At 40.4% G+C, this 27,716-nt stretch overlaps 1 protein-coding gene across 1 annotated transcript; it reads left to right on the forward strand.

Annotated features, from left to right (window-relative positions):
• The first annotated feature begins 5,411 nt into the window (after positions 1-5,411).
• On the forward strand, positions 5,412-10,148 carry LOC101916038 (cryptic protein-like). The gene is made up of 6 exons (XM_005240691.3): positions 5,412-5,782; positions 6,331-6,380; positions 6,494-6,667; positions 7,529-7,643; positions 7,739-7,848; positions 9,764-10,148. Exons 1-6 carry the CDS (start codon positions 5,670-5,672, stop codon positions 9,886-9,888), a joined length of 687 nt encoding a protein of 228 aa, XP_005240748.2. The 5' UTR covers positions 5,412-5,669; the 3' UTR covers positions 9,889-10,148.
• Positions 10,149-27,716: the final 17,568 nt, after the last annotated feature.

Genomic DNA, 27,716 nt, shown 5'->3' on the forward strand with positions numbered 1-27,716 from the left:
GCTGCTATGAAATTCCTGGTTTGTATCATGCCAATAAGCCCAGATGGCTTTCTAGGTTCATATCCTACTGCAGCACTGTTAAGAATAGGTTAAGCCACACTGCAATACTTCTGAATGAAAACAGCAGGGGAAACACCTGACAGCTATTCAGCCTTTGAATTGCTTCTGTCCTTACTGCTGGGGTGGATCACCTGACTGACTGAAAATTTCACTCTGGTTTCAGCTGACAGCACCAAACAAGACTCATGAGCTTGGTTAAAATATGCCATCAAACTCAAGCAATTGCGTTTTGTATATGGAAAAGATAGATTTTCAGATAGATGCCTAAGGTAATTTTGCAAGAGAGATATATCTTGAGTGCATGACTGCACTCATACAGTGTCCCCAAATGGCCCCTTAGTAAGACAGCACAAGACTTGTTAAGCTTGATACAGCCAAAAAGAGCCCATTCTCAAACCTGAAATCTTGACACAGCTTCCTGAATGGTGGACAAGACAAAGACACACACCTGATAGCATGTGGAGGAGAAGTGAATTCAGCCAAAAATGTGGTAGACCTCAGCACTACTAACTCTACAAAAATACTTCCTGGCTCTGTACAGAGCCTGGGGTGATTAAAAGCATCATCTTTTCAGACTTCAAGACAAATAATTGTGCAAAAATTCCTTTTCCTTCAATAAAATAATAAAACTTGTTTTATTTGAAGCGGAAGAGTCTCAGTCTTGCAGTCTCTTGTACTGATTTGTTTGCCAAACAACCTTCCCCTGAGAGGAAGATAACCAGGATTTTCTTATCACTTCCCCTGTGTACTGGCAGAATTATTTTTTTTCTGTACACAAAAAACATGAACTACATTAATTTTCATTACAAAATCCTTTCATTATCATATTGATTTTTTTTCATCATGTTTAATGACTAACCATTAGACTCAGTAGAAGGAAAGCCTACAGGATGCTCTCTTATGAGGCTGGTTTTATTCCATAAATTTATGTCAGTCTGTGACAGAGCACTACATCTTTGTACAATATCTGCATAAGGTTCCCTCTCCAAGGGACTGCTGTAGGTGTTTCCTCTAATTTGGTAATATCACCCCCATCTTGTTTGTACTAACCTTCGTGCATATGCTGTCAGAGAGATGTGGGATGACTGCTCTATTCCTCTGTATTAGTAAGTGCTAATAGGATGAGACCATAGAAGGTGGTATCATTATCATATAGATATATTGGTTGTGGTTTATTTCCTAGGGAGGGAAATACCAGTTTAAATTTATGAACTGAAATCTATTTACAAATTCCACAGTCAATTTAATCTGGTATAAATCAGCTGTGCTACAGAAAGGATCTGCCCATCACACAGCCATGGCTGCTTACCCCTGCCTGCGGCTTCTGCCAGCACTATTGCTCATGTGGGAAACCACAGCAGGGAATGGATCCAGCTGAAAACTAACATTTTTTTTTTCTTTTTTTTTGCCAGCTGAGTTTTCATTAAGATAAACTCCCTGCTCCAGCTCACTCATGGCTGCATAAACAGTAATGGCAGTGTGAGGGAGGAAGTATGAACAAATAGCCCATGGTGTAAGACAAAGTGGGACTCATCCTTTTAGCAGCAGCAGCCGTTTGTCCTGCTTAAGTTCATCATGGACCCGTGGCATTAGTTAAACTGATGCCAGTCACTATATGCATTCATTATCTTATTTTCCTGCTTCTTATTTCCTCAAGTCAATTAGCAGCAGATTCCAACTAAACTAAGGTAAGCCATTTTTAACCTGGAGTGAAACCAGCTGCCCAGGGCATTCATACTGCTCATTTGAACAAGTGCAGGTTCTGCCTGTGTAAGATCTCCTCTTCATACCTACACAGAGATGAAGAGGTTAAAACAGCAACCTGTGCACGATCCTCCAGGAAATTCATGACAGTAATAAGAGCTGGTCTGAGCAGCATCTGTCAAGAAGGTTCTGTGACAGCATAAAATTGTTCAGTCCAACTGTGTTTAAGTTTTACATAGCCTTTAGAAACCAAGAACACCTAAGTAGCTGTCAGAAGTCCTAGTAGCAGCTGTAGCCAACAAAAAATAAACAAATAAAAATAAAAATCTTGGGATGGCTAGCATCAGGTCTTTCCATCCAGAATCCTTACCATGTAATGAGTTATGTACTCTCTGAGAGCTCCCATCTTAGACTGCCTGGGGTTTGCCCTTTCCTCAGGGAACTGTAAGTCACTCAGGCTGACAGCTTTGCTTCACAGAAGTCTCTATTCCCAAGACTTCAATAAATGTCCAGGGGAGATAATTGCTTTCTATTGTTTTCCATAATATTCTGCATAACTGATTTAACAGTGCCCAATCTGGTTAGAGATCTGATTCTAGCCCTAACATGGAATTTGGGAACCTAAAGCTTTTTAGTCAGCAGAAATTTTGGTTGCATTGGCCATCACTGAACTATCCCTGAGCAGGATTTTTAGCTCTCAGAAAGCCTGGGACATGCACATTTTCCTCATCCTTGTTTCTTTTTTTTTTTTTTTTTTTTTTCTCTCTTTTTCCAGTGCAACCGCCAGTCCTTAGGCATCTATTGATTCTGAAGCTGTCAGAAATAATGAGTATCTACACAGGAACACAGTTGGTATGAAATACTAATATAACAAAAAACACCTGTTATCCACACTTCATCTTTCAGTGTAGTGGTCCACTTGCATGTTGGGAAAGAGTGCCAGAAGATGCAGGCTACAACCTACAGTTCCCTGGATGAAGACAAGAGGGGTCATGTGGACTAATAAAGTAAAGCCATCTTTTCCTACCACCCTTTTCCGTATAGGCTACTTGACCTGCTGTCAGAACTTACAGCACTGAAGGCCCCCAGCTAATGGTTACTCATCTCCTGTGTACATAGGGCTTGACTGAAATGCTTAGGACCAGCTCTTTGGTTGGCTCCACTCTTATCTTACTCGAAGCTGATAAAGGGGGTGCATCTTCCCTTAGTGTACCTCCTCGCAAATCCCTGGGCCGAAGCAATCGCTTTCTGGCACATTCTGTCAACAACAAACAGCAGCACTTTTCTGCAGTGTCACAACAATCCCACCTCTAGGGCAGCCAGGCAACAGCAACATCTGAGTAATTTACATTGTCCCCATTCCTATGTGTGCCTTGCTGCTGAGACTGTAGGAAGAAAGGAAGAAACAAGGTATCACAGTGAGAATGTTTACCAACCACTTTACAGTTCCCCAGGTTGTTCCCTCTTGCAGTTAGAGAGACAACTCCTGGTCCTAAACAAATGGCACAGGGTGTGAAAATAGATCAATATTTCTTTATCAGCATCCTCATTTTGAAAGTTACCTCTAGCGTGGGGCTGGGAATCCGATACCCAGGAAAGCTCTCCAGGAGAACTACAGTGACACTGCATTTAGTAAAAAAACAGTATGGGTGATGTTTTCCGAGTTTACTTATCTCTGCTTATTTTTTCTGCCTTGAATCTATGGAAAAGGGAAAACCAACAAACTAGATGCTAAATGGCAGCATTTCAGCATTTGACTGTTGTAGCTCAAAGTGATACTACCAGTTAGACCAAACTGAAAATTAGTATTTTGTTCCTAACATAGTAACAAAAAGCATGAACAAATATAACTACAGATGCTCTTTTTAAACTCAAAATACTAACTCTGTTTTACAGCTAGAGAACTCAAATGAAAGCAGTAGTTGTTTGTATTGTATGTATTTTCCACAAATAAACATTTTTATATGTTGATAAAGCGTATGTGTTTTGTGAATACATGCAAAAATTACATCTCTTTCATTTTGTGTGAAACATCTTACAGTCCTAATTCAGAAAAGCATCTGTTGTTGCAGCGGTACTTGAACATGTGTCATAGATTTTAGGCAAGTACCTAAGCCTTAACACAGGTTTGGTTTAGAAGTTCTTGTGAACCACAGCAGGTAGAGGCAGACAGCATAATGGTGAGAGTAATCTGTCTCTTCAAAACTGTTGCTATTAAAAACAGGAAAAACAAAACCCCTTTCTGAATTAACACATGATTTTTATTGTAACACTCTTTATATTAAATATCTTACCTACCACATTAGCGTCTAAGTTCTAGCACTGATTTAGCTGAATTACATGTAAATGTACATCACAGACTCTCAATTCCAAAAGACATGGTACTTCAATGCTTTAATGAACACTTTCATTTAAATCAGTTAAAATGAGTAACAAACATGAAACATACCATGAAACAAGTTAACATGAAGCTAAAGGAGTTAGCCTACACCTACAAGAAAACAGAGTTGACTCAATTGGAGTCAGCAGTTGTACCAACATTGGGAATGCCTTATCCACTAAGACTGATGAAGCCCAGCACAGCACTCCCTGCAGAAACAGCCATTCCACATCTTCAGCCACACACTTCTATCCACTTGTTGAAGATCGCTCAGGAGGCATGAAAGAGCATGTCCTCAGAATACTCCCCATCTGCTTCAGTGCCAAGGGGATTGACTCAATTTGGACAGCTCTCTGTAATTAAACCAGCTTTTGCACTGAATTAGATGAGGGATGTTCACAGCTTCCAAACCATTAGTTTAAATGGGGCAAATCTGACAAGTGTCAACCACAGGGAGTTACAAACATAAGATGACAATATCTTTAACCAGTACAGCTGCTTCTTCAGTGAAGGTTTGACTCCTACATCTGATAGGATCATATATCTAGACAAGGTGTAATTTGTACTAGCATGGTAAAAGCATCCTTCTCTGACGTGCCTCACCAGACCCCCACCCCCCCAGCAAAACAAAGCTGTATTGCTGCAGTTTCCTGTTACAACTTAGGTAAAGGCCATGTGAACTCTGAGGTACAGGTAAAGCCATTTAAGAAGTCTGCCCAGAGCTGTTTTTTAAGACTGTTCAGCTGCAGGTCTTTTTGTTGATGCTGCTGAGCCATAGTAAAGCTGTATGCGTAGTTCTAGCCTATTTTCAGTGCACACAGCAAATTAAATCTAGGTATCTGCTGATATTGCATGGACTCAGACCAGGAACACTCACCAACGGGTCTAATCTTACCAACAGTAAATAAGTTTCAAAAGGTATTTCAAGAGTTTACAACAAGCCTCTGTCAGCAACCGTATACTGCTTCCTGTAGTACTTTTGCTAGAAATCTCTAGTGCAGGCTCTGAGGATTATCTGTGCTGCAATGTGGTACAATTTTATAAAGTAGAGCCCCCTGTGGGAAACACTGGTAGAGACAAGGCATATAGATAGAGTTAAGACTTTTTAACCTTTGTTCCATACTTGCTACAGTTTATTATATACCTGCTACAGCTCCACAGAACAGTTTTTTCTTCCCCGTGCAGCATGTTCTGTTGCAAGGTTTTTCATGTTAAGAAATAAACTGGAGTTGAGATCTTCCTGGCTTGTGCTTCTTGTGGTCATGGGCCCTTAAGTCTCTTCCCAGTAGTAGGTGCCCCCACTTCGCTCCACCCTTCAGCAGTGCATGTAAATCAGGGGCAGGCCAGGGAGTCCCAGCTCAGAGGGATGGTCCCTGCCTACCAGGACCTCAGCGAGGGCTCCGCCAGCAGCACGGCTGGCAGCTATGTCTTTTCGACATTGTTCTAAGCTGGACAACAAGCGAAAAGTTTCATCCACCCTACTCTCTCCTTTTGCTGTTGCCGTGTGTGGTGTGAGGACTGCTGCATGCAACAGCCCTCAGTAAGGGGCTTTGGACCGCTTCCTTCTACTCAAGCTTTCCTGGAAGATCTCACGGGTGTTTCAGGCTGCAGGAAAATGTATTGGGGAAATCATATTAGGTAAGCCTGCCTGAGCTGCCAGGGACTGTCTCTAGCCACGGATGCTTTTCCTTGTAGCAGTGGGTTTTTTTGGTAGTTAATCGGGTTAGAAAGCCCTGAAAGGAACAAATGTACCTGCGGAACAGAGGAGCTGCGGGTGAAGTGAAAGCTGATGTTTTCCTCTTGCTTTTGCTGCCTTTGTAACTGCTGGCAACAACCTGGTTGTGGCAAAGAAACATACAGAAAAAGACATTGTTGACTGGTTGTCAACCAGCAAATGTATGGAATCTGTAGCTTTCTGGAAGCAAGCCTAATCTGTATGTCTCTGTTCTCCCCCCTTTCCCCTCACCACCACTCCCCAGTTTTCAAGCTTAGTTTGAGACTTTTGTTAAATAAAATTACTGCCGTCATAAGAAAAACATCTCATTCACATCAATGGTTAATAATGCTTCTCCCCGTCCCCTATCTTCGTTTTGGTGTTTGTATTTTATTAACACAAATTTATTTTAGCTCTTTGTGGTTTTTCGGGGGTTTTGTGTTTTGTTGGTTTTTTTTTTTTTTTTTTTTAGAATTCTTTTCACTGTGACTCTGGTCTGGCAGACTGTTCATTTAGGAAAAGGTAAGGAAAATTTCGTGTTTCCCCCACCCTCCCCTGTTTCTTTTGTGCATTTACAGTATGCCTTGTTTCATTACAAGCTATCCTTCTCTTCCATACTTGCACTTCTTGTCAAGGCCATGAAAAGGAAGAACATGAAGATGTCAAAAGTCTCAATGCCACAGCACAAAAGCAGCAGCCCAAGAACGAAGGGACTATTATAAATGCTCTCAGTGACATGAATCAGAGTTATGAAAGCAGAAAACAACAGAATTTCAGGGCATTGGTACCTTTCACTGGGATTACAGAGAGTAGGTAACATTTATTTAAACAGTGCCATAAAATTGCTTTTTAAAATACTATAGCACAGCAATACTTTGATTGTTGTCCTGGGAGATTCCAGCCACTTGGTTTCCCGTGGCCGCTCGCTCGTTGAAGTTATTCCTGTGGCTACTTAGGAAATGGTGATAAACATTTAAGGTAGAACCGGGGATCTCTTACCTGTAAAAGGTGGTAACCGAAATCAGGTCCCTTGGATTTGCAGGAGTGTTTGTAGAATTTTGTAAAATTCTGGTAATTTTTTAAAATTCACCGTTTTTCATGACCAAAAATTACTGAACTTAAAAATAATTAAAAAATCATTCAGTTGTATGAAAGCAACAGTACAAACAGGAAAAACACCAATGAGTGATTTATGTTTCCTCCTACATCTATAAAGTTTTATATTGGGAGTATGAGAAAGGCTTAAGGGAGTGCTCCCCTCCCCTCTCAAAACTAAGCAACTCTTCCCAATAACGGAAGCCTCCTTTCCTCAAAAATAAGAACCACTTCCCAGTAATAATGCCCCTTTTCTTAAGTGTGACTGAAAACTGACTCTGTCAAAGTGAAATATTTCACTTGAATATACGCTGCTACTACGGGACTTGCCAGGCGTTGCTTCTTGACCATCCTGTAATCCCTAGCAGTTGGTTTCTAATCCTTAACTAAACAAACTGGGTTTAACAGAACAAACACTCCTAACAGGCAGATAATTTTATTGTCTCTAAAGGCAATAAAACTAGATATCCTTAAGATCCTTTGGCAACTGGAAAGACCTGAGAGAACAAGTGAGAAAAAAGGGGAGGTCCAAAGCCCCCGGGATGCTTGGTAACCTCTCTAATATTGTCTTGCAGGTAAAAAGCTGAACAGACATTGCTGCCAAAACGGAGGGACCTGTATCCTAGGGGCTTTCTGTGCCTGCCCAAAGCATTTCACTGGCAGATACTGTGAACATGATGAGCGGAAAAGGTAAAAAACCAGAAAGAGTAAACAAGCTGCTGTGAATGTTTTATTTTCTGTGGTGGCATCAGGAACATACCAAATGTCTCCCTTGTCCTTGACAGCAACTGCGGCAGCATTGCCCATGGCACCTGGGTGATGAAGGGCTGTTGGCTGTGTCGGTGTGGCTATGGTACTCTGAACTGTCTTTCAGAAATAATGCACGATAACTGTGGTAAGGAACGGTGTTAAATCAACCATTTTTATCTTGCCTTCTGCAAAGCTGGGGTACTCAGACGATGCTGTATATGGTCTGTTTAGACTAAGGTAGTGGCCTGCCTTGCTTCAGAGAAAGCATGAGAGAGACAGTAAATGATACTCCTGTGGCCTGTATAGTATATCACAGAAAATACTTGGAGATCTTTATACTCCTGTGCAGTAGGAAACTTCCCCCATTTTAATGGAAAATTAGAGGGATTAGAGGGATTTCTGTTCTGCAAAACCTGTACACATATACAAATTGTCCTGGTTGAGTGGGAAGTCATACAACTAAACCACATCCAAGCCTACAAAAATGTTTCTTAGATGAGGAAAGAGAAAAAACAGTAGCATAAGCTGGTGTGGTAAAAAGTACAAACCAGTATTACACTAGAGAAAAAAGTACTGAAAATATGCATGTTCTTGCATAAGCTATTTAACACATAAATAGCAGCAAACTAGTCTGAAACTTATTTTAAGATCAGTATATTAATCGTCAAAACATTCTTGTATGGAGGTCTAAGACTGAGAACACCACCAAAAAATGCCTAGCCGTAGTCCAGATCAGTGCAATGTAGTGGCACCTCGTGTCCTCAAAAGCACTATATTACTTCAAGACAAGTCTTTGTACATCAGCCTGTGAAAATCCCTGTATAAAGGTTTGAGCATTTTGAAAACAGTATATCAACTAGCATAAAAACTTGAAGGATTGCTTTATAGGCACTTATTTTCCATTGAAAACTGGCTGCTGAGATCCAGACTGTTCTCAGTACTTTGAGATGACTAATAAGAGTTTAATATTATTTTCTCTCCGGTGGCAAAGTTAGTGCAAAATACTCTTGCCCTTCATGAATGATGTCTCAACACAGCCGTGTGTTGTTGTTTACTTTCCTTCAGTTTTGCCAACAGCACTAGTTAGCAGGGTAAGAAAAACAGCAGACCTAAATAGCTTCAAGATTTGTTTGCACCGTAAGGAACTATTAGCCTCTTCTTTTCTGACCAGACTCCTGTCTGAGTAGCAGTGTGTTGAAGCTGTGACTTCTGAGTTATACCACCAACTCAGAAGTAAATACAAATTTCCAAACTTGAGCCTCCCAGGATGTGCCCTGTTGTGTGATAAGACCACAAATCCAAATAAGTGAAATGCAAAAGAAAGGTGACATTCCTATCTTTGCAACCACAGCTAAAAATAAATAAATAAATAAAATTTAGCGAAAACCCACCACCAAAACCATTTTTGCCTTGAAGTCTTATGTATTTACTCTGGCAACCAACTTGCTCGTTAAACTCTTCAAAAGAGTTAAATGCTCAAGTTACCTTGGGCGTTCACCTTTAAATCAGCCCTATTGTTTGCCCTTACTGGAGCAAAAGACCTAACAGGCCTCAGCCACGTTCAGTGAAAACAGTCTACTGCTTACTAATATTGAGCTCAGCTTAACAAAGGCAATAAAGGTGGCAGTGGAGAATCATCTCCTCATCCTCTCTGACTCAGCAGCTTTCACAGGTGTGAGGGTATGGCTTTCTGCTTCTGCTAGTATAGTGAAGCCCCTTCTTGTTAAAGGAAGGGTTAAAAGGCTACATGCAGAGCTGAGTGCATACCTCTTGTGAACATCTTGCACTTGCTTTTGCTTGGTATTTACTTTTGATTATTCTGAGATTAATGCCTGCCAGAGCTGATAAGTGCTGTCATTTGCTCCTCAAACGATCATCGATGGGACATCTATTCAGATCTCTCCACTGAGAATAGCCTCTTTGATTGGCTTTAACAGCTGATACCTTTAACTTAAGTACCTGTGAGATGTCAAAGGACTTTAAAAGTATGTTCAAAATGCTTCTTTTACAATTTGCATATTTTACTCATTACCAATTTTATTTTCTTGATACTTTTTTAGAACTGAAATCAGAAAAGGAGGAAATGAGGAGGCTATATTCTAATGGACTGAAAATACAGCAAACAGTGTTTGCACTGACTTGCCTGCTCACTGTCCTCCTGGAGCTCTGCTGCTGGCAGTTGTGAAACCGGACAAAGGCAAATATTTCAGGGCTGATGTAACCTTCGCCATGAGTCACACAACTTTTTTCTTCTGTGAGCTACAGAAGACACTTCTGCCTACATGCTGGAGACAGATTAAGATGTATTAGTTAATGGTGGAATGCTTGGATTATTTTAAATTCAGATGATATGAATGTGAAGTATTTATTATTATATTATTATTTTATTACTACTACCGATGTCTGATTCTAACGATACTAAAATACTGTTCTTCCAGTGGAAGCAAAAAAGCCCCAATGTTCTATGCCTTAAGTATTGTAAAATATAGTAATTTTCTTTGTACACAGTACAACTATTTAACTAATAAAGCTGATTTCATTTCTGAAGAGCCTTTCTCTTGGGGATTCTTTAAACTTGAGAATTCTTATCCACCATTTGTCATTGTATTATATCCTGTAACAAAACAGTAAGAAAAGGGCAGGGTGGAATGAACAATCAGAAATTTGAAGAGATAAGAAGAGTGTTAAGGGTAGGTATATTTCAAACCCTAATATACAGAATAACTCTAAAAGTTGTATGGTCTTTCAGTTTTTTGTTATAGCTAAATTGTAGGTATGCATAATCTTAGGCAGGAAATATCTGTTTCTTAAGAACACATAGCTGATGTTTATTTGTCTTTTATTTTATTTCACATCCTAGAAATATAAGAGTTTTTCTTTTAAAAGGATGGCAAAGAAAAACTTTTTAAAGCTTTTTCTATAGGAAGCCTATCTTGACTTATATACCATTTAAATATGAGTATTTCTAGGTTGTAAAATAAAAAAATGTTTGGAACGTGTAACTGCATTTGCAATGTAAGACCATAAAACATGAGAAACATGTTTGTTTTAAAAAAAGTTGCAGAGAAAAGCCTAAAATATATCTTCATTCTTAGGCTGTTGAGATACCACACAGAAACAACCAGATTTATAATTTTGTGGGTTTACAAGGAATTAGTGATTTATAAAAAACCTTAATGACTTTAAAAAGTTCAATATATTTAATTCTTAAAATTTCTTTATTCATTTCCTTGGTCACACAAGCAAAGACAAGGATCCAATTATAAAGCAGAGATGGATGCATCAACAACAAATTATATGTAATATTGTGGCTGCCTTTGAAACTATGACTATTCAGTAACAGATTTTTATAAGTCATTGTGTAAAAACATTCATTTTAAGTATTACAAAGGATTCAGACTATTCCTTTCCACACTCTGGACTTGAGTGGAAAGAGTAAGGTTTTTCACTCTTCACATAAGATAGACTAGACCAGAAACTGCCCTTTTATCATTTCCTGCAAACTCATCTGCACCTGTATGCCTGTGTTTCCACAGACTTTGAAAAGGAGGTACCAGCCTGGGACAATTACATATCAAAGAGACCTGGAGGAAAATAGTCATACCTTTATTTATCCAATGTTGAAATTGAAGGCATTCTTGAAATGTGAGCAACATCTTGGCTTGCCATAAAGCATACCTGATAAGTCTGTCAGCAATACAGCTTGTAACGTGCTTCAAATAGACATTGCTTTTTGAAGGAAAGCAGCAAGATATGTAGACAATATATAGTACAGTAAATATTAGAAGTAACACTTTTTATCCCTACAGAAAACATACAGAGCCATATAAGATTGCAATTAGCAAAAGGAAAGGGTAGTCTAATATATGTTTTATAACAGAAGAGCAGTTTCTGTTGCAGTAACATCCACAGAAGACTTAATCAGAAAAAGCTGATCTAGATAACTCCTTATGCGGATGAGCCTATGTGCCTGCCAGAGTCACCCTGATGGAGCTATACATTATTGGGTTGTTATGACTTGAAGAATTAGAGTAATTGAAAAATCTAACTGAGCAACATTTTCTTGCTATACCAAAACATCAGTCCAAGGCATCTAATTAGAAGCAGCAAGGTACAGCTTCTACAGTTTCGAAGCATTGCATGGGGAACTTAGCTCAGTAAGTAATTGTAATTAATGTCAGTGTAAATCATTACTCACTCTGAATGCTAGGATTTGAAAGTTTTTTCCTGTGTACCTAGAAGTGATAAAAGGGGTTTGTTTGTTTGTTTTTAAGATAACCATACCTTTTCTATCTTATGCCATTGATTCTGTTACTGAAAAATCTGAAAATGATTGCTTCAGGACTGTTTTACAGCTACTATACTATGGCGAAACATATCCGTAGTGATGGTTAGCTGTGGAAGATGTTTATCTGGTCTTTGCATCAGGGCCCTGGAAGTTGCCATGAGTAGGCAGAACAGAGCAGAGTCTGTTATCCTTGTACACTTCTGAAGTAGAAGTAGCCACAGGAGTTGAATTTGAGGAGAAACAGGTATCTCCTTAAGTTACAGAAAAAAAAGAAGCAGCATTCAGAAGCTGTCCCATGCATAGTCTTATTTGCAAATAAAAATATAACTAAGAAGGAAGAAAACAGAAAGCATTGAGGAACAAAGGAAAGCACACAGTCACAATCTTTGCTTAGGTTAAAAGTGTCTCCACTTTTATCTGTCTCCAGCTGTTTGCAAGAACAGATAAAAGAAAGCATTATTTTCCTCCCCTGCTACCATGTAGACCTGGCCAACCTTCTAACACTGCAATTACAGGCACTTTGGTAAGGTTTGTTTACAGCAAACAGTGGTGTTTGCTCTCCAGCCTCCCGCTAACTCTTGGGCCATGGCAGTCACAGCAAAACAGACATTTCTTGCCACAAGCTCATGCATGTGCCCTCTCTATGTGCAGCAGCAGGGCAAATACCCTCAAAGAGAAAGATCTATCAAATGCTTCACAGGACCCAGAGTTCGCTCCTCACAATTGGCTCCAAAACTAAAACAAATGGTGCAGCCCATGACTGGCCTTCTCCACTTCACCTCTGCAATCACTCCAGCCTCCACCACTCCTCAGGGCATGCCGCTGATAAGGACCCCAGATGGGTAGCAGTGTGTGTGTGGGGGGGGGGGGGCTGCCTCCTCTGCAGCCAAGAGCCGCCAGAGCTCCAACACCCAGCACAGCCCCACAGGGTGATGCTGCCATCTGCCCTTAACGTCCTGCCTATTTAAAGGAAGCAACTCATTTTGCATAGGCCATTTAGTCCACAAGGTTTCCTCATACAAACCTGAAAAACTAACTTGCAGGCACCAGGTGCTGAGAAAGTGTCACTCATTCAGCTCTTTGCATATCTGACTGTTATCTCTCAAGATTACCTCATTCCTAGCAAGAAAAGATGAATTTCTGTTGTCCCTGAGGAGTGTTAATGCTGCCTATAGGTGCCAATAGCCTTCCTTCACCTAAAGAAAATGGAGGCGGGGGGAGGCTCTGGCCAGCCAAAACAGAATCAGAAGTAATTTCCTGCATTTGTTTATCCAGTTATGTTTTTTGGGGTTGTTTATTATTATTATTATTATTATTATTATCATTATCATCATCATGCATATTTGAAGTCGCTGAGGTCTACCTTCACACGTTTAATTATTTGGCTTTCGTTGACACTGTGTGTGTGGTGAGGCTGTGTCTCGATCATTACACTCAATTTCATGTGCCTGAGCAAGCATATAGCAACTTCATACCTTGCCTTCCTTTTATTGGAAGGGTGACACAGTACAGTAGGCTGGCTTACGTACTGAGCACCCTGTGAATTGCAGGTTACAGCTGTGTCTTGTGGAGGCCTAACCGGTCACCCTAAGATCATCACCTGTAATTCACTGCCTGTCTCACCTTTTTACAGCAGTCATGTAGGAGTGTGAGAGACTTAACAACAACTGAGCAGCTGTATACTCCATGCTGCAAAATTACCTGAGTACTCCTTGTGATTGCAAGGCACATTCTTGGTCAGAGAAGACATTAAAACATGTAATTCCCTTCACATTTGGCTGATTGACCTTGCACCTGGCTGATGCTGCTGTGAGGGTAACTTCTTGTTAAGGGCATGAAGCTGCCATATGTCACTGGAATACAAGCAGATGCCTTATGCATGTTGGGCCTAGCATTTGTCTTCAGGTATATACGCTGGCACAGCAATAACTTTCATTAGCAGCTGTCTTCATCTGTTGCATCCCAACCACATCTTTACAAAACCACAATTTATAAACCAGCCTGTCAGGCTTCAGTTCAGTCCTTATTTCTATGATAACATCTGCATGAAATGCTGGGAGTGTACCATCAGGACTGAAGCATGGGTAAAGTTTCAAAAGCAAAGAGCCAGAAAGGCATCGACATTATAGTCCCACTAGTTAGAGAAGACAGGTTGTCCTGGCTGAGCCTCCTGGCAGCTGGCCTTGTGGACTTAGTTCTCTTTCTGCCAGCTAAGACACTTCTCTGTGCTTCACACACTGTCCGGGACATACCTGGTCACCTTTCACTAGGCACAGAGACTTGTGAACAGAAGTAGATACACAGCCTGTGAGGCAGCAGATCACAGGACTGGGTCTGGCAGGGCCATGGGAAACATTTTCAACCCATTGATACAGAGTTTTCTGTCATCAGACAGCACAATAATGCTGAACATTAGGCTGAACATTAGCTTCCTTTATAGGCATGACACATTATATCCTGCATCTCTTACCAGCAGCATGTCTTTCGCCCCTTCTCTTCAACATGCTGCTTGTATCTGCCCACTAAACAGAAAGCTTTATGTGATTCATCCCGCTTATAAAGCATTTCAAAAGATTTCAATTAAAAGGAAAATTCATACATAGACCAATGAAACAAACAGTTCTGTCTCCTGTACTGACAGAAACTATCTAGTCAAATTCTAGGAAGTTTTGTGGGGAAAGCTGTGTTTGTTTTGTATCACCAAGATTACGTCTTTCCAAAAAGCATGGAAAGGAGTATCATGAAAAAATTAATTAAAGCTTAAGGAAGTGGTACAATGCTGGAAGGACAATCTTTGCAAGAGCATCTTTAAACAGAGTAAGCAGAGAGCCAGGATAAAAAAAGAATAGGTGTCAAAGATCCTTCCTACCTGACTTTGTACATCAACTCTTCTGAATACTGTTTCTTGGACTAAAAAGTTTGAAAAAAGATTAACAGACTTGTCAAGGCCCATGCTTTACACATCAGCCTTGTTCTCTGTCACAGCATTATGTTCCCTCATGTCAAACCTGTATGATGCAGCACCAGTAACAAAGCTGTTTCTTGTTCACAGAAGAAACCCCAGCTGGAAAACAAAGTGTCAGTAAATACTGCCTTTAGCTTTGAAGGTAGATTATGAAGGCCATGTGATGCTGAAAATTAGTTGAGGTCTGTTTTCCTATCTGTTATGCTGGCATTGGTTTGCTAAATTTAGTCAGTAACATTTAAGATGCACATTGATAACACAGCTGGAAATTTCCTATTGCTTTTAACATCAGCTTTCAGAGGAAACAAAATACAAGAGTGTGCTCCTTCCTCTGTGTCTTTCCCTTCCACTGCTCTTCATAGAGGCTATACCCCAGCTCTGTCTGTGTGGACATGTAATAACTCAGTGGAAAAAAAGATTTGTGCCAAAATGCTGTGCAGCACAACATCTCCAGCAGTGCAATGTGCGACAAAAGCCAATTCAGTACATTCCTATACTGTGTTCTCCTTCTCTTTGAGCACACCCTCTCAGTGATATACCTGTCATGAGTGATACACCTGTCATGAGTGATACTAACCAAAAACAGCTATGCAAGTTCAACAGTAAGCATCATTGCTAAAATATATATAGGCCAACCTCCAGTCCAACAGCTCCAGCAGGGAATCATCTATGCAGATAAAACTAGGTAGCAAATGCAAATTCCAGGTGTGTATATGCCCAATGCTGCAACTTTCTCAAGTAGTTTGAGGTGATAACAATACCACAAAGACATCTGTTTCACCCTCCACTCTGTACTGGTATTAGGCACAGCCATGTTGTCAGCCAGATATACTCACCCATCCAAAATTTTCTCTTCTGATTTTATTGGCCTAGTTTCCAGCTAGACCATCTTCATTGACACAGAGATGTGGCACAGACATGCAGCAAAGGTAAAGGGGAGTCCAAAGGTAGACAAGCTGAAACTGGTTACATAATCACTGTTTTAATGCTAATAGCTTAGTTAGTTAGAAAGATTGTAGGTCCTATCTTCAAGAGGAGACAGCAACCTAGAACTAATAGAAAGACAATGGAAAGAACTAAATGTCAACGGGCAGAAAATCTGCTCATGAATTCCCATTACAGTGTATAAGCAGTAACAACATCCCACAGGGACAAGAGAAAAACGTAATCATGTATTTGGCAGTAAAGACACTCTTCATGGAATGTTACATGCCATTTGTCATCTTCACTTTATAAAGGATATTTAAATTTGTAGAAGTTCCAGGAAAAAAAAGATGTAGGCATCACTTAAGATATGCAAATACACACAATGAAAAATGTAGCAAGTTCAGTTTATTATGAAGGCAGGAATAACCCATAACTTGATCCCCCATAGGATCACATGGGAAGATAGTCAGTCCCTACGTTGTTGAATTGACAGAGATTGACAGAGCCTTTTTCACTGTTTTACACAAAGGTGCCCCAATGCAGCCAGTGTACCTTTCAGCAGGAGACAAAGATGCCATTCATTACAAGCATTAAAAATTTAGATTAATCTAGTATTTGCAGAAAGGCTGCTGATTAGAAGTCTATCAAGCCAATGAACTGGCACTATTGCATGCACGTTGGTGTGTGTACACACATGCCCAGTGAATGAAGGCAATTCTGGAGCAGGCCTTGGTGCCACAGTCACTGAAGGTGCTACAAGCAAAGAAAGAGAAAGCACAAAGAAATGGAGTGAAAAAGATGAGACATTATTAGCAATCTGTGCACTGATTCAATGCAAGAAATAACATTAAAAGCCATGAACATGAATTCAAAGCAATATCATTCCCTTAAAACATGGCTATATTGTTAGTAGAGTGCCTACAAGCCCTGACCAAGATTGAAATGTTGCCATGCTAGGCACCATACAAGTGCATAGAAAGAATGAACTGCCCCCAGCAATTGACAAAAACTGATGGGTTATTTTCTGACAGTTAATAAAGTATGTGTCACCACAGAGTCTGGCTTCATATTCCAAGGCAAAACTCTTAGTGTGTGCACACTCCTACTTCAGTCATGTTTTTGTCAGCCCTGTTGATTTTGCTGTTTATTTTCCATCTTCTCTGTACTGCTCCTAGATCACAACTGTAGCACAGGCGCTGCTCACCAGGAGATGGCATCATTAGAAGTTAGTAACACTGACTCAACTTTGCAGTCAGATACAAGTGTGAGCCTGAATATAACACTAATGAATGACTTCCTGAGCCTCACACTACTGATGAAACCTAACACACTCAAAGCAAACCACAGCTAGTATTTAAATGCAGGGTGTCAGGTTTTTTAAATGTAATTTTCAAAAGATGAAGCTGCTATTATCTGCTACTTTGGCTACAAACTATATAGCTCCTGGTATGTACTGAGGCTGAGCATACTGTCAGCACTCAGCAAAGGATGTTCTTGCTCTCACATTTACTGTAGAATAAATGACAGACAGTTTTTCCTAGGCAATTAAGAGAAAGAAAATCTTAGGCTGGTAAAAGGACCATACAATTATAGAAAGGTTATCACAGAACTAAAGTTACGGGCAAGAATACATTATTTTTTCAAGTGGTTTTCATATCACCGTTCCACTTGTGTTAAGTCAAACTTGCAGTGAGCAAATAAGCACGATCCGACCTACTGCAGGGATGAGGAGTGATTCTTGTATCACTGTGCGAAGACTTACAGAAAGTGAAATAATTACCTTTAATCTTACTGTTCTATCAAAGAGACCAAGGAACCCACTTGCTGGGTTAAGTGTGTCAGAAAGACAAATTATACCAGCCCTGCGTGCATGTATTCTGAATACTAATTTTAAAGGAGCTTTATCAGATAGCCAGATGAAAAGAAGTAACAGGGACTTGTTACTTTTCAAGAGTATATGCTTTGCCTGACTGCTGGTATTCAAAGTTTGACAGTGTGCCAAGATACGCGTGTGAAATAGGCTTGAAAATATTTGTTCTCAAAAATCACTATTTTGTATAAAGATTCAGATCTTGGAATATTTTATAGAGCAGAGGGAGAAAATAGACTATTGTATTTTGATAATATCATTTGGGGACACCATAAATAAGTACATGATGATAGCTTAATTAGAGCACTTCACAGAACTCAGACTTATAGATTGATGCTAATAAGGAAAATGTGTCAGTGCGTGAAATAACATTCCCAAGAGATAAATCAGTTATCTGCTGCATTTACTGGTTTTCCTCAACAGTCTCATGCACTGACCTTGATATGCTGCATATGTTATTGTCTTAGTTACAATAAAAATATTTCTTTAATAATTCAAAATCTATTGAAACAGGTACTGTGTTATAAGCTGCCTTGTCTCCTTCACTGTATCATTCTGCTCCTGAATACTGATGAGAACTGCTGCTAGGCAAAATAAAGAATTGCTTTAACCTGAGAAAAAGCTATAGGTAAACAGCTCTGCTGTGGTAATGTTCTCAGGAATTAAGACTAAAAAGAGACTGGTACTTTAGTTATGCCACTGTACCCCAAACCACAGAAACACTAAGGTCAGGAAACATTGTACGGTTGTGAACTGCCTTCTGTTAATGACTTGAGGAAAAGTCTATGCGGGATGCCCATTTTCCAGCTTCATAAAAAATCCTTACAGTACAGCTAGGCTGACACCAGACCTGTACCACCATTAAACAAAAGGCAGTAAAAACCTGCAAGTATGTACCTCTTCTGCCAAGAGTCTTCTGCATATTGATACAATACTGTCTCACTATCTGTTCGTTCCCTGCCAATATCTACCTGCAAAACCATATACATTCCACAAGCGCTACCTTTTCATTTCCTAATAGCATAGTCAACTTACTTTCATTTTCAAAATATAAAAGTGTTTTCTGCCCAAAAGGCTTCTAGCTGGCACACAAAGCAGACAAACATTCATGGATTTGTGGAAGACCATCTCCCACAGTGCCTACCCTCTACTACAACTTCACTTTAAACTTCAAAGATCTTCTGTAAAGAAAAGGCACCAAGAAGAGGCAAGGGAGCTTAGTTTCAGGAGCAGCCTGGAGATAAGGTAGGCAAAGATCGGCTCTGATGGCCAATTGATCAAACAAGAGATTTGAGTAGCTTTTCTTTTAAGGGCAGGTCTAAGGAGCAATCTAGATGAGATGAAATGCAGAAGCAGTAACATACTTCAAAGCCTGGTAAATGCTACTCCCCATAGAGTACCACCAACAGAAACATAACAGGAAGGGATTCTTCAGCTATGGCTGATTATTGCAACAGATGTTTTTATAGAAATATAAATCAGGGGCTAGGATTTCATTTTGGTTGAAGGGTCGTTGCTTCTCCATGGAATGGCTTACAGCAATCCTTTTAATTCTCCAGAAGCATTTGTGATTCAGGCAGGAGTAACAATGGAGAATCTATGACTACTAAGTTTTTTTAACCATTTTTGCAGTTACCTGATTAAAAAATAACCCCTAATTTCTCCAGCATAACTGTTGGTACAGTGACCACAATCCATTCCAGAAGATGGGTCTGGAGAGTCCAATTTCCCCATAGTATGTGATGAACTAACTCCTGCAGCGTCCCTTTCTGTTGTTAGTGAGGTTCAGGAATGCTGAGATATGTAAAAAACACATGGGAATATATCATGGGGACAGATGTGAAGTCACAGGGTATAGGGTATATGTGATTTAAAGAAGGAGTCATTAACATGAGTGTTAGATTAGCACATTTCATACAGACTTACGTTTTGCCTTGTCCATGCAGTTACCTACAGCTAGCTTAAGGACCCAGCCTCACACGCTGTTAGTAGGTAACTTCAGCACCAGCTAAAGGGGAAACCATGGCAGAAAAGGAAGTCATATAAGAGCAGCCACTTTCAAGGAACATAATAGGAGTTCACCAATGTGAAAGGAAGGTACCTCCAATCAAATTTCCCAAAAAGGTTCAATGTCCTGAAAATAAATGGTCACCTCCCTTAAAGTCTTACAAAAGCCAATTTATAAAGAGTGTCAGGACCACTGGAAGACACCTGCAAAGGATGAACATCAACAAGATCTATTTTTGTGATGAGTATCACAGATGTCTCTCAACTGCCTACACAAGATTGTGAATATGAAGTCAAATGGGGGAGTTACAAGGGATTCAAGCTGCATTCTCAGCACTGGCAGCCTTCTTGCCAGGATCAGAGGAGCCATTGGTACTGATTTCATGGGGCTTACATTATATTGAAGGAGGTTACTATTTCAGGCCTATTTCTTTTATAGGGTCATCACTTTACATAGTTACCTTAACACTGACACTAAGGGAGTTTTTGCACTCCCTGCATCAATGGTCTCCTTTGTCCATGTGGCTTTTCATTTTCAGAGGTGCTAAGCACTCATGACTCATCAAAGTGTGTTCTGGCTGCCAACCCCAAGGCCCCAGGAATATCTACATGGCTTGTGACACAGTTTGAAAAAGGAGCAGATGCTTGGCCCAAGATAACAGGACAACCCACTTAAGGACTTCTCCGAAATTGCCACACTTTCAGGTCTTCTTCACCCTACTAGACCAAAGGTCTCAAATTAATGCACTTCCATTAGGAACTTCTACAGTCATCCAATGCTTTCACCCATAAGGCACCTCCCTCACAAGAAAGTCAGGTGCTGATTCATCCCTGAGATCTTCTTGAAAGTCAAAATGTATAACATTATTTAAAGCCGGAAGGCAACTTATACATAATACAGTCCACTAGGGCCAGGTTCTCTTGTCACATCACAATAGGTAGCGTTCCCAGAAAAGATTGCTCTGGTAGATTTGTATGTATATGTACAACATAACGGCCAGAAACCCTGCGCAGTTAGTCTATAGAAAGGATTAGAAGGAGTGGGGTGGGGGAGAAGACTTGCTTTGAACATTAAGCAAAGTAGAAAATGTCTTCTTTGCTGAATGGTGAAGTTCAGTGGGTACTGGGTTGTTCTGATCAGAAGTGACAATGACATGAACACAAATAAGAATAGTCTTCCCTTCAAGACAATTTTTAAAAATGGGTGGAAAGCAAAAAGTATATTGCCTCCTGCTGCTTATATATCTTGTTTCAGACGTAAATCACCTTTCTGTACTTAGAAGATTCTAATTTAGCAAATTCATTTAATGATGTTATTAATTCTACTGCAAACCTAGCAGAAGGTTGTCCCTATCCTCAGCAGTCAGATGGAATCATAGAATTATAGAATACATTAGATTGGAAGTAACCATTAAAGGTCAGCTAGCCCAACACCCCTGTAATAAGCAGGGACATCTTCAGCTAGATAATGTTGCTCAGAGCCCCAGCCAACCTGACCCTGAATGCTTCCAGGGATGGGGCATCTACGACCTTTCTGGGCAACCTGTTCCAGTGTTTTGCCACCCACATCATAAAATTTCTTCCTTATATCTAGTCTGAATCTACCCTCTTTTAGTTGAAATTCATTATGCTTTGTCCTGTCGCTACAGCCCCTATTAAAAAGTCTGTCTCCATCTTTCTTATAAGCTCCTTTTAAGAACTGAAAGGTCACAACAATGTCTCCCTATAGCCTGCTCTTCTCCAGGCTAAACAACACCAGGTCTCTCAGTTTTTCCTCATAGGAGGTGTGTTCCATCACTCTGACAATTTTTGTGGCTCTTCTCTGAACCTGCTCCAACAGGTCCATGTATTTCCTGTGCTGAGGACTCCAGACCAGGGGGTATCTGAAGAAAGTGTAGTAGAGGGGTTGAATCACCTCTCTTGACTTGCTGGCCATGCTTCTTGTTATGTAGCCCAGGACACAGTTGGCTTTCTGGGCTGCAAGCACACGTTGCTGGGTCATGTCTGGGTTTTTTACATCAAGATCCCAAAGTCCTTCTCTGCAGGGCTGCTCTCAGTCCCTCAGCCTGTATTGATACTGAGGGTTGCCACAACCCAGATGCAGGACCTGCACTTGGCCTTGTTAAAACTCACAAGGTTCACATGGGCCCACTCCCCAGTCTTGTCCTGCTCCCTCTGAATAGCATCCTGTCACTCAGGCATGTCAACCACACCACTCAGCTTGGTGTCATCTGCAAATTTGCTGAGGGTGCACTCAATCCTACTATGCCATTGATGATAATATTAAACTGTACTTGTCCCAATATGGATCCCTGACGGACACCACTCACCACTGATCTCCATCCAGATACTGAGGCATTGACCACTACCCTCTGAATGCAACCATCCAAGCAATTCCTTATCTACTGAACAGTCAGTCCATCCATCAAATCCATACCTCTCCAATTTACAGAGAAGGATGTTGTGGGGGACCATGTCAAAGGCCTTACTGAAGTCCAGATACATGACATCCATAACTCTTCCCTTGTCCACTGATGTAGTCACTCCATCACAGCAGGCCACTAGATTGGTTAGGCAAGACTTGCCCTTGGCGAAGCCATGCTGGCTGTGTCAAATCACCTCCCCATCCTCCATGTGCCTTAGCATATCTTCTAGGAGGATCTGTCCCATGATCTTCCCAGGCACAGAGGTGAGGCTGACAGGTCAGTAGTTCCCAGTGTCCTCCTCCTTTCTACCCTTTTGAAAAATGGGTGCAAGGTTTCCCTTTTTCCAGTCACTGGGGACTTCACCTGACTGCCATGACTTTTCAAATATCATGGAGAGTGGCTTGGCAACTACAGCAGCCAGTTCCCTCAGGACTGTGAGATATGTCTCATCAGGTCCCCTAGATATGTACATGTTCAGGTTCCTCAGGTGGTCACGAAAATGATCTTCTTTTATGATGGGAGGGACTTCGCTCCCCCAGTCCCTGCCTGAGGTCCATCCACTCAAGAGGTGTGGAAAAAGAGGCTGACAGTGAAGACTGAGGCAAAAAGGTTGTTGAGTACCTCGACCTTCTCCACGTCCATTGTTACCAGTCATGTTCATCAGGGATGGGATCCATCCAGATTTGTAGCTAGAGTAATAATGGCAGACTGGTTGGTTTCTTCTGTCAAAGGTAATCATGGCCCACCTCCTGGTGCTTTCATCTGTATCTAAACTGTGTGCTTCATCCATCAAGACTTAATCTCCACTCTGCAGACAGCAAGGTTCTCAGCTGCAGAGTAGCATCACAAGAGGGGAACAAACACAGGCCAGAAGCAAGGCATTTAGTGACTACCACCCATGTCTCTCCACTAACACTTCTGTGTACATAATGTACAGGAAAGGAAACAAGACAATATTCCAGGGAGCAGAGCTCAAGTGAGTCCAGGGATGTGTGAGAACATCCCTTCAAACTGACATGGTTGTGAAGAATTCTCTGAGCCTATTCAATCTTGTATTCAGTTTCCCATGAAAAGAGATTTTAAAGGCTTGCTCAGCTAAGATTATTCTCTTGATAATTCAGCTCCAGAGGAACTTTAGCACAGCTTAAACTGAAAAACTTCTGCCTTCAAGTTAAAGACATCAGATAATACATTTTATTAAGGTACTTTGCATACTTGCTAGATATATAATGGCTCTTTAGATTTATTTGATTGGTATGTTTGACACATTAAACATTTTAAAATTTCATCAGCAATCCATGTGTACACAAAAAGCAAGGAAATAATTTAGTCTGATTTTGTTCAGAAAAATGTCCCTAGCCAATGCAATGTATTATTTTGGGGGTTTTATTACATTTGAAGTCACTGTGGTGCTCTTGCAACAACTATGGACAAAAAATTCAGTTCTTGGTGCGTAATATTAGGCATTTAAATCCATACTTAAGAAGTGGTCTAAGTGGTCTAATTGGCCATAGCACTCACACTTAAAAGTACTTACCATCTATACTAATTTGCATTAGCTATAGGAAGGAATGAAAAAGAATAGGAGCAGAAAAACATTCCTATTTGCTTTTATCCATCCTTCATGTTTGGCTGTTTCACAACTGGTAGATCTTTGTCTCCAAACTATTTACCTAGCTGGTCTTGCAACTAAAGGAGCAGAGCTTTTGCAGTGGTCTGAATGCCCATGTCTGCTACTATGTAATGGCCCAGGCCATTCCCTGCTGTCATGAATATGTGATCTTAATCTGCCATGACTTAAATCTTACTTAACACATAGCTGGTACCTTTGTAATCTTGCTAGCAATCTTTGCTCACTGAGAATTGATTTAGTCAGAGACTTTTATAATGGTAGCTTCTAAGAGCTAATGGTTGGTTTGGGTCTCAGTGTTTACATGAAACTTGATGGTGACAGCCTTTCACATCTGACATTACTTTTCATTACTGGATTGAGTGTAAGAGTTAAAATCAGAGCTCTTTCCAGTAAGCACACATATGAGACAGAATGGGCCCTGAGATCTCACATTCAGGTTCTCCTAAGTCTCGAGCCATCCAGAATAAAGTCTGGGCTGTCTTTTTAATACTAAATGATAGAACCTTAACAGGAGCCAAGAAGCAGAAAAACAAAGTCTGCTTCTAGTTTGGTTAATTGGCCATAATAAAGCACAGTAAGGCAGCACAGAGGTGCCCCGAGATGTAACGCAGTCACATTGCTTTCCTCTGATACACTGGTAGAAGGAAAGTGAGTACATCTATGTGCATCTATTCTGGGTACTTGGCTGAGTTTTAATTGAGTTAAAACTGGGGTTCAGCTGGGGTACAGCTACACCAACCCCTGATGTATTTACACTACCACAATTTACAATTTATGTGGTAATTTACAATTACAACAGATTTATTCATAACCAAATTTTACTTTTAAAAGCAAAGAGGGATGTATAGCGACCTTAATCACCCTTCTTCTTACCTTACCTTCCTCCCAAGTAAAGTTGTTCAAACTAATCCAAAGCTGATCTTGAGGAAAACTTGAGCTTCCATGAAGAAAAGAGTGAAGCAGTATTTGCCTCTGTCACAGGCACAGAAAGGTCAGATGCTTAAGTTCTGATAAATATTAAAAGAAGATAAAAAGCCATGCAATTAATATGCTGCCTTAACACTCTGCTTCCCAATCATCAAAGTATCTGACATCGTCCCATGGAAATTAATACCAATAGCAAAATCTCTGTGGATGTTCATTAATCTTCCAGCAGCAAGTCTGAAGTCTCCAACAGCTTCAGTTCATACCATTTGACTGAAGCACCTCAAGTTTGGCTATATAGGGAGCATAATGTTATAAAAAGACACTGAAGACTGCGTTACCTGCTGAAATATTGTCCTCTCTCCATGGTTTGTATGGAAGTAGAACAGCCCCAATCCCAGTTCAAACAGTATGTGCACTGGAGCATGCTCTGCACTGGCTGATTTTAACAGGGGATCAAAACCCTCTTTCCTGCACTCATTAAATTGATGCCTCAGGGTGTCTAGAGCAATTGAGTTCCTAACTCCAGTGACATAGTAAGATGGAAAAACATTCAGGCTAAATTTGCAGGCAAATGCAACACATCATCTTGTGTGGCCTTTCTGGACAGGTCCCTATAGAAGTTCATTTGATGTGGACTTTAAGGTAGTTTGAAACACATGGAAATGCTGAGAGAGAGCAGGTGACACCAGCAGCAGCCTTTTCCTTTCTTTGTAGCAGAATTCCCCCCTGCAGTGCAAGGAGCCAGGCTAATTACACTTACATGGGAAAGCATCTGTGTCTCTAGCAGCTCCAGCAGATAAATTTCAGCCTGATGCAATTTAAACTGCCTGAAAACTTTACATTCCTGGAAAAATAGGATCATGAAAAAGCTGCAGGCAGGCAACTAACAAGAGAATTACCGAGAGGTACCAATGGATCTTACATATCTAATTTTTCTGTTCTGTATCACAAAGGCAATATCACGATTGCAATAAACACTAAACGACCTCTATAAATGTTTCAGATGTCATGTAAGTGGTGTCAATAAGAAATTTCATTTGGCTAATAAAAGACGTCAGTTCTTCAATTTGCTGCTTTACTGACCTTGAGACTGTCCTATAAGAGGTATTACAAAAAAAACAATTATGTGTCATAGACGTGGATAAAGTGATGTATGCACCATCCAGAATGCACTCAGAGGAAAAATCCAGGGTACATAAGTGGAATTCCAGTCCCTACTTAAACCTGAATTTTTTTCTGTTATTTAAAAAAGTCCCTGATGCTTTCTCACTGCCCAGTCCAAGGCTCAGCCCAAGAGAGGAAAAATGGTTTTGAAAACCGTGGTGAAATTAATTGACCCATTCAGTTTTCCAGGAATTACAATTTTTGCCATATACTTTAATCCAACAATCAGTGTCATATCCAGCAGGCAGGGCTAGAAATTTCTAAGCAGACTTGTTTTCTCCAGATGCATTTTCAGAGGTGCCCACACAGCATAGTAGGGTTCAAACCAATGCATGTGAAGCAAGGAAATGGAAACGTCGTTGGCCCTCTGCACAGATGCTCAGCATCAGCTGCAGGACAATCCATTGAGCAACCCCCTGCCTGCTGTGTCACTCTGGAGTACTAGACCAATAAAGGACCCAGTCTGATGGTTTTCAAAGGCATATTTTAAAAACCTCGCACTGTAAATATTTACAGAAGCATCAACACCAGTTATCAACCAACTTTCATGGGAAGATGAAAAACCAATCAGGCTCTTACCTACGGAGTCATCTGCTTCATTCTGGAATTTCTGAAACTTGGAGAGGGCTGATAAAACTGTTGTTACCAGTGCTGCTCCTGGACCAGGGAGGACAAGCTCCAGGAGGGACCCTCTTCAAACATTTTCTAACTTCCATTGCATCAATCAATAATGAGAAGGATGTGAATATCACATGCACAGTGACTGCAGAAGGCACCCCAACAACATGGTACATTATCTGCTTTAAAAACTTACCTCTCTGGATTATATTTTCTCTAACATCTAGGAGAAAAGAGTTATGGCATGTTTACTTAATTAGCAAGTTCTTGTAGATTTTGCTGTAGATTTTGCATAATGTCTTCTCCTTTCACTTCCTCTTCTTTAACATCAGATGTAAAAACACACACAGAAGGAAGGGTCCAGACTGAGAAAATACAAGCAGAATATACTAGGATTATTTGTGTAAGAGTAAGAGTTGGTTGCTGCTTTTATTTCTGACTCTCCTACACAAGAAGAACAGCACACAGCCAGAACACTGAGGCAGAATTTGATCACTGCAGATAAGTAACACCTCAGACCCTCCAAAGGTTTGCACTTTGTTAGCCATTTTACAGATTCTTTTGTGGTCCCTGCTAATGACATTAGCCTAATAATGTTAAGCAAGTGTTTACAAGAATTTTTGCAAACTAGAGATGAGTGCTGTCGTACATGCAGGTTGTGTTAAGCAGCTCTGACATTTGCTTATGAAGTAAATGAAGGTTAAGGTGCTCAAACAGCCTAAATAATTTTCACTGCATAAAAGCTTACTTGACAGCTGCATTGCTTTTGATGGTAACCTATGTCTTTCCAGTCACCTGACTGTTTCTTTAGACATGGGTAGTCCAGCAGAGTACTAGTTCTGTCCAGGATTTCTGGATGCTGGGTATCCGTTAATCTTGTATGAGAAGCTACTATGAATGCACAGATGAATTATTCGTTGTAAATACAGTCAGTGTGTATCATGCAAGATGTATCTAATCTACTGCTGATGATCAGTGTATATGCAATGTCTGTCACATTTTGGCTGTGCTTTATATAGGGCATCTAATCTGCACCAATGCAGAAATGTCCATGCATCTAGAGCATATCAGACCAGAAATACATATTGTGGTCTGATGAAGCCTGGACACTGAAGTCCTGTCCTAAAATAAGACATTTGCAAATGTTTAGAGAAGGCATTGCCTACATGATAACATTAAAAAAAAAAA

Source organism: Falco peregrinus, chromosome Z (assembly GCF_023634155.1).
Source record: "Falco peregrinus isolate bFalPer1 chromosome Z, bFalPer1.pri, whole genome shotgun sequence".
NCBI lineage: Eukaryota > Metazoa > Chordata > Aves > Falconiformes > Falconidae > Falco > Falco peregrinus.